We start from the raw sequence: 14,238 nt of genomic DNA, 5'->3' as shown, positions 1-14,238 counted from the left end.
ACAGTCCGGGGTCTGCCATGCCTGGCAGTATCTCGTGTTGTGCCAGTCTCTTCGAAGCGAGCGGCTAAACGTCTGCGACGAAATTCACGTTGTGCCAAAGTCACCGACCGATTATTGGTCAAATAAATAATCACCAATATTCCGCGTTCTGGAGCAGTGTAGCGTAACATTGTTTATCAACGTGTATTTCGCATGTGTTTACTACACAAATGTCAAAACAGAACTGATATTAGGGGCCAATCGCAAAAATTATAGCATTTTCTGATAGGAGGATTACTTTTGCGCCACCTTGTAGAACCTGGAATCCCAAAAATGTTTCTTTGTCCGTGCAATAGAGCTGCCAACTATCGTTATTCCCAACATTAGACATTTTCGATATTTCATTTATAAAAATCGATAGCTACCGATATTATCGTTAGTTCGTCATCACCATTAATTTGGAAATAAAAATAGCGGAAAAATTTGTTGACATTTTGCACAAGTACATAGAAATATAATGGAGAAAACCCTATTGATTTTATTTAATAAAAAGACAATCTACTTTTACGTGAGACTACGGACTTACTTCCTTACATCCACAAAACCGAAAAGCCGTGTAATTTATATTCATTTTAATAAAATTTAGGTTATCTATCGATATTAAATTAAAAAAAATCGGTACTATCGATAGTGCTATCGATTTTTGCCAGCTCTAGCAAAAATATAAAAAATCCGCAGTGATGTTCTTGCTGTTACCTCTATTCAGAGCTCCGAATACTCACTCGAATTTCACTCGCGAGTGAAACTCTTCTCGAATTTGAGCATGATGAGGGGGGCAAGTTGGCCCCTCTCCCTCACCAAACAAAAACTTACCCCACCCACAAACAAAATTGCCCCAACCCCCTTAAAAAACTCACCAAAAAATTTACACCCTACCCAATTTTCACTCACGAGTAAATTGGAGCTCTGCCTGTATTATTGTTCCAGTTATCAATGTTTTTAATGTCTATATTCTTTCTGAGGTTTGCGATGACATCTTTTTTCGAAAGCCCCAATTGTTGCTACTCCACAAACATCCCCAAAGGTACATATCACTGAGTGCATTCCGATTATCCCGATTAATATTAGCTGAATGATATAGGATCTACTGTTGCTTATCGCCGAATCCGAACGACGTGTCCTAAGACACCACAACTGTAGTGAAGTTTTACATGGGTAAGATACTCTGGAAACTTCGCAAACATTCGCTAAGTCGTACTTCTTCAAGCTAACATTCAAATCATGAGCATACATCAATATTAATAAGGCTTCACTGTTGCACCTACACCATTCATTCGATCATCAGATAACATCATCCCAAAGATCGCTTTTCACTTGAGACAAATGATCGTTACGCTCTCTTCATCTCTGCCAATGGATGTTTTTCTTGAGTTTTCATTTTGTTTGATGCTATGCTTAGCCGCCATGAAGAACAAGAACGGACATTCAAATTTGATTTGCTTTTTTTCTTTGAGAATTTTCAGTCAATTTTGTTACTTTAGCGTCTGCGGTTTGTCCTCTATCATTCCGTGATTTCGTTCTATCGTTCGTTTCTTTCGTATTTCCCCTTATTTCGGTAGTTGAATCACCTTTGCGCTGCTGCCTGCCACTTATCTATCGATCGATCTACATATGAACGTGTGTGAATTCTATAGTGAAACAAAGTTTTCATATCAATTATCTTCAAATCTAAAGAAAAAATAGAAGAAAGCAAAAAAAAAAAATAAATAAAGTTGTGACTGATCGTCACCAAACCTTTCAGTTTGTAGTGAAAATTGTTTTTGTGCAAAGAATATTTGATAATTGATAACAACTAAAAAAACGATACAACAACATACTGTATAATGAAAAAAGGCAGTTCATCGCGTTTCTTGAACTTTTTTGGCACACTACGTAAGCTAATCACCACATATTTATTTTTGTGTCGAACCTTTTACTAATTTTCATTTTTTTCACATTCTCATCGCCTTATTATACAATGTTGTGTTTGATTATTAAAAGTATTCCAAAAAGTAGCCCACGCCTTTTTTTGATGATGACTCAATTTTGAATAAATGTTCGTTTGCGTAGACCAATGCGAATGTTGTATTGTTCTTGTAGTAGTTAGTTATGTATTTTTGCTATGTGTGATGAATGTTAATTAAAACATCATACATATGTATTTATGTATGTACATGTGTCATTTTGATTTCAATTAAAACGATGATCTAGTCTGGAATGCGCTTCAAAACACACCGAACTTCAAATTATATTTCACGAGTCAAGTGTAAAATTAATTTGGCCATGACCTTCGTGCCATTAATTTATATTAATTAATTTGATTTTATGTGGACTATTGTATGAAAAAGGTAAAGATATCTCATTTGAAAATGGATTTCGCAGATACATGAGGAAAAGTTTTACCCAGTAAAAAATATCCATCTGCATTACAACTTAATTATTACCTGTGTGATAATTTGTAAATTGTATTTAACAATTTTGTTTTGTTGTTGCTATAAATACAAAAGTTATCCAAACAATATAATTGGTCTAGTACCGCAAGCTTCTGCTAATTTTTACTATTTTTTATATATCATAAAGGAAAATTTGTTATCGTAGTAACAAATAGTAGCTTCTTGCATGGTATGGATCAGGCATAATATATCGTCTGTTCCAGAACTCCAAGATTTCACAACTTTTTTATTACTATTTATGATAACACAAAGGAAAAATTGTTATCGTAGTAAAAATGTATAGATTTTTACATGTTCTGGAACAGGCATACAGATATACAATCGAACTTCTCTATAACGACCTTCCGTGTAACGAATACTTCTCTATAACAAAATAATCTCTCTATAACAAAATAATATCTCTATAACGTATTAATTGGTCGGTCCCCAAGTGTTACGTTATAGAGAAGTTCGATTGTATGTTAACTAAAAATCGCTTATAGAAATATTGTTAGATATAAGCAAACTGCGAGTAGTTAATGTTTAGATGTTTTTTGGAACCGCTCATGGCCCTATGGTCTAGGTTACTGTAATAAATAAATTAAATTAAAAAAAAATTAAATTATAGCGTTAAGATTCATAAACCCACTCGATTTCAAATGTCAATACCATATCGTATACCTCAAATAAATCCCCGTTACAAATCCACTTGATTTTACATGAAGTACCTATGTATACGCTATGGAATTGACATTTGAAGTCGAGTGGATTTCGTAAATCCAAACGTACTTCAAGCCATATTTGAAATATATGATTTCAATTTATGCCGTATCGGCATATCGGCCATTACATTATACCGATTTTTGGAGATGATTTCGTAGAATTTTCATAATTTTTGTGTGGTATATCGCTGTTCAAATTCAACATTTTCAATTGGTTTCATATATTTTTATAAACCATTAACATTTTTAAAATAAATCTCAGTGTCTTACCATTTGCCATACATTTCTGTAGCTCACTGTTTACATTATTCATTTCTCGAAATAAATTTGTTTGGCAAATACATACGTCATAAGCAAATAAAATAAAAAATTAAATTTAGCATTATGAACAGCAACAACATTAAACAAATGAAAGCATTAGAATAATAAGAAAGAATGGATAACAAGCATACATATAAAAACAATGCCAAATTACACATTTTTTTGCTAGAATTCATTTCAACAATCTATTATCTGTATATATTCTGATATATACAACGAAACAAAAATAATGCGGCTGATAAAACATTTTTCACACTCTTTATGCAAGAAAAAAAATCGTCTTTTTGACGACAAGAACAGTCAGACCCACGATCTGTTGGCCACGACAAAAATCAAAATACAAAACCAAACATAAACTTTTGCTGACCCACTATCTACCGTCTATGTTTTAATGTATTTGTCCGCTTGTTGCTGAGAAAAATGCAAACGAACTTTTCAATACTTTTACTTTGGCCCACATAAAGGAAAGAAAAAACAAAAACATATCAAACAAAAGTAGACATTAAGGCAGGTGAATGAGCACATCTCATTTTTCATGTGGTCTATTAGAAGTTTCGAATTCCTCAATACTAAGGAAAGTATTCTTATTGGTCAGGACTATGTATGTACAAACTGATAAAAATATTTTTAAAATCATCCAAAAATATCAGAATTATTCTAATTGAATTATGCAAATTCCGCTGTGTATTGATTATCTAGATAAATGTTTACAATTCTTAACAAATATCCAGAATTGTTTAAATTTAAATTTAAAACCGTATGATTTAATATTTCGCACTGATTGTTTTTAATACCAATCAATTGTTTCTGAACACCAATACGTACCGCAGCTTTCCTATCTGCTTCAGTCCATCATATTTTCTCTCATTGCAGTTGACAAAAAAAAAACACAAGATGGTAAATAATACTTCGCAACTGATTAGATAAAATAAAAATGTGAAGAAATTATTAGACTGGAAAAAGTAAAATTAAAAAAAAAAAATAAATGATCCAAAAACAAAACTTTTAATACGTGTATTTTTGTCTTTTTCACCGGGTTCAGGGGGCATATTCTGTAACTTTTTAACATTTTTTTAACATTTTGAAAATTAAACAATGAGTAAAATCGCATTGTTTAATTTTCAAAATGTTCATTTGTTTGTTTTGTTGTTGGTAAAACAGTTGTTATAATAATCTAAATTACTGCATAAATGTAGGAAAATATATATTAATAATGTTGCTAATTAGCTTGTAATTTCTAGTTCGTTTGTCAAAATTTTAACAGCATCGCACGATTTAATTTATATATCAAATATTAAAGTTTAATTTGAAAAACCTTGGTGTATACACTTTTTAAATCCATTCAATGTTTGTTGTGGTATTTCAATTTATATCACTTCAATGGTAATTGATCTGTTCATGATATGGAAAGTGTTGTTTTTTTTGCAAAGTGTAATTTTGTGAAATGTAATTCAATGTGAAATGTGTGAAATATTTCATGGTTGTATAGCTGAAAGTATAAATAGTTATGTAGGTGTTTTATTCAAAGAAATTAATATTTTTAAATACAAATATTAGTTGTGTTCCTTTACTTACCTGAGGTTACCATTTTTAACCTGCAAAGCGTTCCTTAACCCCAAAAACTGGAAGCCATTTTTAAGAGAGAGAGAGAGAGAGAGCAAAAATACCTTTCTCTTCTACCACAGGCTCAGCGTTGGCAGTATTTTTTAGCCTCTTTTCCCCAACTTGTCCAAAACTTTTCTCCAAAATTTCCCCAGATTTTATTGAATTTCCTTAAAAAATCCCAAAAAAATTTTAACAAATAATTACAAAAAAATCAAAATTAGTTTTATTTTACTATTGAAATGCATATGTATCATTAAACTTGTAAAGTATTCTATACACTTATATATGCATTAAACTATCGATATTGAAAACTTCACTTTCAAGTGATTCAGAATCATTAGTCTCATTGGATTTATGTGAATTTTTATAGTGAAAGAGTTGTAACATTTCTTTAGGTGGCTCAAAATTTCTACAACAAATGGAGTTGTTAGAAAATTGATTATTTATTCAAGTAACTCGTACTGCATTTTATTTCTGAATATGGTTCAAATTAGAAGACCCTTTCTACTTAAGAATTACTTGTTGGACGGAAAGCATATTTAATACCATCTCCAATTTACGAATGATCGATTTCACTATTTTGTCAATATCACATCATAGGGAAAAATGCGCAATGGAAAAAATAGCAATGTGCATCGGTTTAAAAATGTAGATTAAGGTCCTTTCTTACATATTTTCTTTAAAATCCCTTTTTGTTATACCTTACTTTAAAATAATATATATAACCGGATTTAACAAACCCACTGGGTTTCAAATGTCAATTCCATTGCTCATATTTCAAATAAATCCTTATAAAGAAGGTTAAGCCTGTAAAAGGCTATAATATAAACATGGCCTTAAGTTCGCATTACCAGGATTTGTTTTTACATCTTCCATTTCAAACAAAACAGTCTGTATACATCAAATTTACTCAAATCGGATTGGTTGATTTGAATTTGCTCTCAAATTTTTCTTGTTTTTGGGCGCACTTTAACTTTAAAAAGAACAAAAAGTTCCTTTTAATTTATCTGACACTTATTATTAAAGCAAACTTATAGGATTATCTGTCCGATATCGGCCAACATTTAACTACAAAATGGATATAATAACGGGCCTAAGCATATTTATTTCGTTTATAATTGGAGCCATGAATGTTAAATAAAGTTTAATTTCATCATTGATGGGCAATCATTTCTGCAGTTAAGTCCACTACAGCAATAGAAATGATGGAAAATGTTATTTCAATTCAACCCACTGTTCTAGTACGCTGTCATTCGTCGAACCGCATGATAACACTTCAAATCTGTCATAAATTATTACAAGTGCGACCAGTTAGTATATGATGCATGTTATTTGTGCGTCACGCGTGCTCTACTACTATTCACGTACTGAAATTAAAACAAGTAAGAAAAGCGTTAAGTTCGATCGGGCCGAACTTTTTATACCCTCCACCACAAATTTCAGCCATTTCGGTGGATTAATGTGGCCACAACCTTCAAAATACCGAAATTCGGAAGGTACCGTTCTATGGGCGCTATATGATGGCGTGGACCTATACCTACAAATTTCTAGGGGAAAGTTTTATACGCCTAAAGAAGACTAAATACCAAATTTCAGCTATCTCGGTGTAATAATGAGGCTAAAACGTTCAAAATATCGAAAACCGGGAGATATTGTATTATGGGGGCTATATCAACACGTGGACCTATATAAACATTTTATGGTGGAAATGTTTCTTAGCCTCTGGAAACACAAAATACAAAGTTACAACCGATTTTTTGGTCAAATGGGTCTAATACATTCAAAATATATTAAAATGACGCGTACTTTATAAGGGGCCTTATGTGGGGGCTATACCAAAACGTGGACCTATATAACCCAACTTTGAGGAATGTTTTCTGGCCTTTGAAGACACAAAATACCAAATTACAACCAATTCTGTGGTCAAATGGGTCTAATACATTCAAAATATATTAAAATGACGCGTACTTTATATGGGGCCTTATAGTAGGCTATACCAAAACGTGGACCTATATAACCCAACTTTGGTAGGAATATTTTTTGGCCTCTGTAGACACAGAGTACCAAATTACAACTAATTCGGTGGTAAAATGGGCCAAATATCTTAAAAATTCCTTAAAACGACGACGCGTCACGCGTCATTTTGTATGGGGGCTATACGAAAGCGTGGACCTACATAGCCCGTTTTCAATACCAAAAGTCCTACGTAAATATAACATATTTTCCCAAAATTTCATCAACCTACGTCAATCCGTTCGGACGCTAGAGTGATTTTCACAGACGGACAGACGGACGGACATGGCTATATCGATGTAGAATTGTACGCTGATCAAGAATATATATACTTTGTAGGGTCTACAATGATTTCGAGTAGTTACAAACGTAGTGACAAACTTAATATACCCCCATCCTATAGTCAAAAAACAAATTCCCCAAAAATTCCCAAATATTTTTCAGATTTCCTCAACATTTTCCCAATTCCCCAAGTCGAAATTGTTTTCCGCATTTCAAATAAAAATTCCCCAATTTGGGGAAAAATCCCCAATACCAGACGAATTTCTTCAGGTAAAAATTGGCAGAACTGTTTTTTTCGATGTTTTTTTACGATTATTTGACAATGAAGAAAAAATGAACAAAAAAACGGAAGAAAAAGGCGAACGCTGACAAAACAAAATTAAAAACTATGAAATAAAAGAAGAAAATTGAATTTGTATGCTTCTTTTTGACATTGCTACCAGATCTATCATTTTTCCTTCCTTTACTTTTCTGGTAAAACTGCTCATGAGAGAGCAATTTTGACAGTTTTCTCTTTTGCCATTTTTACCATTAAAAAAGTAAAGGAACAAAGCTATTATCCCCCTGTTTTTCTGCTAAACCTAAATAACGACGGGACGTACACAAATATTTCGTATTACCCAAATACGTTGAGTCCAAAATCACATTTAAAACACAAAATCCGCGACCGAAACTTAGTTAAATGTTTTCATTAGTAAAACAAATAATTTTCCTTTGCAATAAATTGTATTTCATGTTTTGTAGGGCTTTTGTTTTTAAAATACAAAACACACACACATACAAACAATAACGTTCTGTCATACCCCCATACCATTGCTATCGCAAACGATCCGTTTTCGAATGTTTTTCGATAGTTTTGCGGATATTTTGTTCGAAAACGACACTCGAGAACGAATTAAAAACGATTCATTCGTCGCTCAGTTTGTGGCAGGAAAACCTTTGAATTCGAATGTCGTTAATAATATTATTAGAGAATGAAAGATGATATAATATATATAATTGTTCCACAAACATCCCAGATGGGACAAGGGAGACTTCTCTCATATCAATGAGTGCACGCCGATTCATATTGGCTCAATGATATGGGACCTACTTTTTATCATAGACTAATAAAAAGATAGACGAAGGAACACTCAATTTTGCGCCGTAAACCTACTCAAACACAAAAACTCAAAAAAGTTCGAAGACGATTTTTGCGGAAAATGGCAATATTTTCATGGATATTTTTGTCTGAGGATATTGTCCCCATCAAAAACTAACCCCAAGTTGCCTTTTGACAGAACAAAATATTTATTAACTTGTATTTTTTGGCATTTTATTTTGAGTACCTCTGTAAGCATACTCAATTCGAACATACTCGGTGAGAGCATTCCTTCGTCTATCTTTTTATTAGTCTATGCTTTTTATTGCCGAGTCCGAACGGCGTGTCTTACGACACCACTTTTAGAAAAGTTTTTCATGGCTTAAATACTCAGGAAATGTAGCCAGCATTACTGAGGGAGAATTTTGCCACCGTTGAAAATTTGATGTTGCTTGGCCTGGGATTCGAACCGCAGACCTTCTGAGTGCAAGGCGGACGTGCTAATCATTGCACCACGGTGGCCCCCAGTGATAGTTTTTACGAAAGTGCCGAAAAAGCATTTTTGGCGGAGTTTCGATTTTATGACATGTTTAACTTTATCTGATGTCGCTTGATTTTTCTGTTATGTGCGTTTTCTTCTTTGTAATGTTTGCGATTCAATGCGTGTAACAGTTTATAAACATTGTTGTCTTGTATTTGTAACCAAGCTATATGTTGTGTTTATCATCACTTCTTGTTAATATTATAAGTAGCATTTATATCGAAAATATTTGAAAAAAGGAAATGGGAATTTTTCACGAACTACATAAAATTATTTTTTAAAACGTAAAAAATTTCCGAAGCAAAAAATGTTTCTCGAAACAATTTTTCTTGTGAAGAAAAAACATTCGCAAAATGTTCGAAATTGATATCGTTTTTAAACTTTTGACGAACAAAAGAACAACGTGCTTGTGTGCACCCGAAAAACATTTGCCAATCCTTCGACAGTGATATCGTTTTCGAAAGTTGTGCCGGACATTCGAATAATATCCGCACTTGGTATGGGGGGTAGTTGAATTTGTTCAACTTACAAAAAGTATACGCTCGATGTATTTCGGTAGTTCTCATAAGAATACATGTGTTCTACTTTTTTCACCACTCACGCCCTGGGTATACGGTCGTATATAGGTATGGGCCTTTGTAAATAAAATTTATGTTCTCACGCGAATTGTCAAATTTTGTAGATCGACTTACTCGCCTTAGCGCATATTTTGTTTTCTTCTCTGATTTGTTATAATAAGTATGGGTATACGACCATTTTAAAACATAGAAACCCAACAAAAATAAAATATGCATATAAAACTTTTTCGCACCGATTGCGTGGCATCTTCACACTTTTCCAAATTTCACAAAACTGAAATCTTTGATCCCAAATAATACGCACAAGCAAATACTCTAGACAAAACTTATCAAAGTAAGCTTTGTTGGCCGTTATGTTTTGTAGCGCCTCATCACGTTTATTAGACAATTTAACGTAAAATAAGCGCAGAAACCTGCAAAAAATAGGTGTACTACCACTGTGCATATCTGGGTTAAAAAAAATTAAAAAATTGTTTATGTTACATCAATGATTTTTGGTACATGGACTAAGAAAAAATCGTCGTTCCAAATCTGTATTCGTAACTAACATTGATTTTTGAGTGCAAAAGATATGACCTTATAGTATTCCCATTTGCGAAAATTTTTAGACGTATTATATTAAATCACAAGGAATTCCAATCATAGCATTAAATTAAAATAATGCTATATTGAATATGACAACGCATATAATCCTCGTAATTGTGGAAATGACATCGTGCGAATCCGATTTTCCAACACACCGAATGAATCCCTTTCATTTGATATACACTTTGTTTGTTGTTTTCAAATTTTAATTTTTTTTTTTGGTTGTATAATGTGTCAAAACTTTTTATATTCTTATATTTGAGACAATGAACTATACATAATTGCAAAAAAATACCTAATTTTACTTTCACAAAAATATTTTAAATAAAAATTCCTAAAGCGTGCAATTTTGTTGCAAATGTTTTTGCCACCACTGTAGATATTTGCGAGTCGAGAATACCCCTTAACAATTGAATCTGTAAAATATATGAATCATAGCAAAAAAATGTTTTTAAAAATGAAACGATTTGTTATCAATCATGAACCGAGAAGGCCCCACCTGATATGATGAACCTTTGACAATTTAATAACAAAAATATTTATTTTGTAATATGTTACTTTTGACAATCTTGCCCCCACACAAACTTTCCTAACGGATATTCCAAGAATCCCCCACTGTGAATTGAAAAAATTATATTTTTATGAACGCAGTTCTAACTGTAAATTGTAGTAAAGAAAAAGGGTTATACGGTAAATTTATTTCAAATGACTCTTATGGCTCATTGGAAGTAACTAATCATTCTATTTGTATTTTCAATGTTACAGGTTTTCCCTATTCAACAGCTATGTATCTACTACTACCGTTACTAACCCAAGAACGCACACATGCACCCATCTATAATTGGATAGATTTCGAAAAAAACAAACAACAATAAAAATTCTAGTAATGAAATTGACTTGGGGTTACATACATTTTTGATAGGTAGACTGTTATTAGTGGCAGCACTGCATGTCGTTTACAACATTCGTTCGTTCGTTTCTTCATTCATTCATTCATTCGTTGATGATAACAAAGTCGGTCATAGTCAATGAATGATACCTGCCGTCTACCCAACACCACCCAAAAGCAGTAACAATAATAGAAACAAACCTACTATGTTTCGTACTAATTTTCCGATTTGTGCTTGGCCCCTTTCTGGGCGATGATAAATAAAACCTTATGACAGACAAAAAATGCGAGAAATACATGTCGAACAACTTATATCGGTTGAACGATGAACAGTAGTTTGACCCGGCGTCGTCTCGCTACATTTTATTTCATTTGTGTGTTTTTGTTTTTATTTTCTCATGGAGCCTCCATTAAGCCATGACGTATTACGCGTCTGGTTTTAAGAGAACAGCGAAGCAAACATTATAAAATACAACACACACACACACATTGATCCACCTATACGCTGATAAAGATTATGCAATCATAACATTTCAATTGTTGTTTTTTTCCTTGCTAAATAACACTTTGAATTTGTAGAACAAAAGTATAATTAAACAGCAATAATTTTGAACTGCTATTAGCTGTTGGAGACTTGTGTTTTTTATTCGCACTCTGAGAATCAATAAAGGAGAGAAAGAGAATCTATCAGCTGATTTCTTTATATATTTTCTGATATTAAACAATCGACCAATGTTAGTAGTACTGTTGGAAATGTTTTTTGTAATTTGATTTTTAAAATTGTTCTGATTGCCTGATGACTGGCAGCAAAAAAGAAGGGTTTTACACAGTTAAGCAACCGATATTTGAGCCATTTATTACTGTTTTTACAGAAATTTGCTTTTAATTACACTGCGATACAAAAGTTGACAAAAATTTCTGCAGGGTTCTGATACTTAAATTCGGTTTCTTTGGGTCACTTGGTTTTTTGATTTTATGACGGAAAATGTAGTGAAAAACGGGGTTTCTTGGATTTTTAACTTTAAACGGGCATATCTTCTTTTTTGCACAACGGATTTCCTCAGCCTATTATTTCCTTCAAAGGGAAAAATAATGTCTATCGAACAATCCATCAATTTTTTTAAATCGGTTAAAAAAGCCTAAGGTTTAGTTATTATTTAAGTGCGACAAAACCACATAAAAACAAGAAAATATTTTTCCTCTTGCTCTAGGCCTCTAAGCTGCGTAGTTAGCTTTCCAAAATGGGAAAATTTATTAAATCGGTTGAAAAATTGATGAGTTATGCCATTTTATATGTTTTAACTTTTTGGTTTATTGCATTTTTTCCTTTATAAAAGATTCGTACCTTGTGTGTAATTATTAATTAAAAAATTCAAGTTACAATCATACGCACTACGGCACCGATCTTTTATAAAGGAAAGTATAACTAAATTTTTTTCTTGCTAAAAGTAAATAATTACACTGACTAGTATCTTCTACGCAGCCTAGAGCACGAAGAACATTTTCCTGTTTTTTAATACCCGAGTATTTACCCAAATGTTGGGTAAAAACTCTTTAACTGCCGAACCACTTGACGTAGCCTAACGAAATTTGCCTCAAATCTTATTTATATGTAGAGAACATCTGGTATTGAAAATGGGTTCTCTGGGTCCATGTTTTCATATAGCCCCCATATAACCGTACCTCCCGATTTAAGGTATTTTTCACCTACTAGCCACATTTTACAATCATATTGGCTGAAATTTGGCACAGTGAGTCCTCAATGAGTATAAAATATCTTTGCAAAATTTTGTTAGCGTAGGTCCACGTTTTCTTATAGCCCCCATATAAGGGTACCCCGATTTCGAGTATTTACCCAAACCTTGGGTAAAAACTCTTTAACTGCCAAACCACTTGACGTAGACTGACGAAATTAGGCTCAAATCTTACTTATATCAAGAGAACATCTGATGAATGAAAATGGAGTCTCTGGGTCCATGTTTTGATATAGCCCCTATATAACCGTAATGTGTATAAATGGGTATTTACCCACCCTGTGGGGTTTTTAACCGGTAAATACCATCTCTATACATTAACGTAATCAATGCTAACAAGTAAGAACGGCGTTAAGTTCGGCCGGGCCGAACTTGTTATACCCTCCAACACAAGTTGAATTTAAGTAAAATGGAATAGTTTCCTTTCGTGTATGAAGAAGACAATACTAATTTTCAGCAATTTCGGTAAAACAATGTGAGGCACCGTTCTATGGGGGCTATTTCAAAACGTCGATCTTTACCGACAAATTTCTGACGGAAAGTTTTTAGACTCAAAGAAGACTAAATACCAAATTTCCTATATTTCGGTAAGAGAATGTGGCTAAAACTTAAAAAATACCGAAAATCAAGAAGTAGCTTCTATGGGGATATAGGAAGACGTGGACCTATACTGATAATACTCTTCTGGAATATTTTATAACTCTTGGAAGACTAAATAACGAATTTCAGCCATTTCGGTGGGATATTGACGTCACAATCTTCAGTATTACGAAGTATTACGGAGGTACCGTTCTAAGGGGAAGACTAAATACCAAATTTCAGCCATTTTGGTGGAATATTGAAGCCACAACCTTCAAAATACGGAAAATCGGGAGGTACCTTTCCATGGGGGCTATATGAAGGCGTGGACCTATACCGACAAATTTAAAGGGGATGTTTTAGTACCCCCAATGAAGTCAGTCATTTCGGTGTGATAATGGAGCTAAAACCTTCAGAATACCGAAAATCGGGAGGTACCGTTCTATGGGGGCTATATGAAGGCGTGGACCGATACCGACAAAATTCTGGAGGAAAGTTTTATACCCTTAAAGAAGACTACGTACCAAATTTCAGCCATTTTGGTAGGATAATGAAGCTAAAACCTTAAAAATACCGAAAATCGGGAGGTACCGTTCTATGGGGGCTGTATCAAAAGCCATTTTCAATACCAACCATCCTGCAAGTAATAAAAACTTCTGTACCAAATATTGACTCTCTATCTTTAAAATTGCGAGCTATATCTTGATTTCAACAGACAGACGGACGAACGGACATGGTTAAATCGACATAGAATTTTATGCTGATCAATAATATATATACTTTATAGGGTCTCCGACGAATATTTCGATGTGTTACAAACGGAATGACAAATTTAATT

At 33.2% G+C, this 14,238-nt stretch overlaps 1 protein-coding gene across 9 annotated transcripts in view; it reads left to right on the top strand.

Annotated features, from left to right (window-relative positions):
• Nucleotides 1–14,238, top strand: part of Unc-115a (actin binding LIM protein Uncoordinated 115a) — a 41,613-nt gene that overhangs the window by 7,197 nt on the left and 20,178 nt on the right. For 2 of the 9 annotated variants that reach the window (XR_012409358.1, XM_073963378.1), the window contains exon 1: nucleotides 1,499–1,911. The exons of 4 other annotated variants lie outside the window; for them this stretch is intronic. Coding sequence is in view for 4 of the 5 variants with exons in the window: in XM_073963378.1 (XP_073819479.1) it covers nucleotides 1,863–1,911 (49 nt within the window). In the remaining variant the exon portion in view is untranslated. Of the gene's footprint in view, nucleotides 1–1,420; nucleotides 1,912–14,238 lie in introns of those variants that run through there. 3 more of the 9 variants (XM_073963384.1, XM_073963379.1, XM_073963381.1) reach the window with 3 other exon arrangements.

This window comes from Musca autumnalis, unplaced genomic scaffold (assembly GCF_047663935.1).
Source record: "Musca autumnalis isolate F117 unplaced genomic scaffold, ASM4766393v1 scaffold_1, whole genome shotgun sequence".
NCBI lineage: Eukaryota > Metazoa > Arthropoda > Insecta > Diptera > Muscidae > Musca > Musca autumnalis.
The sequence above is the reverse complement of the archived record's forward strand: the minus strand, read 5'-3'. Positions and strand labels throughout refer to the sequence as shown.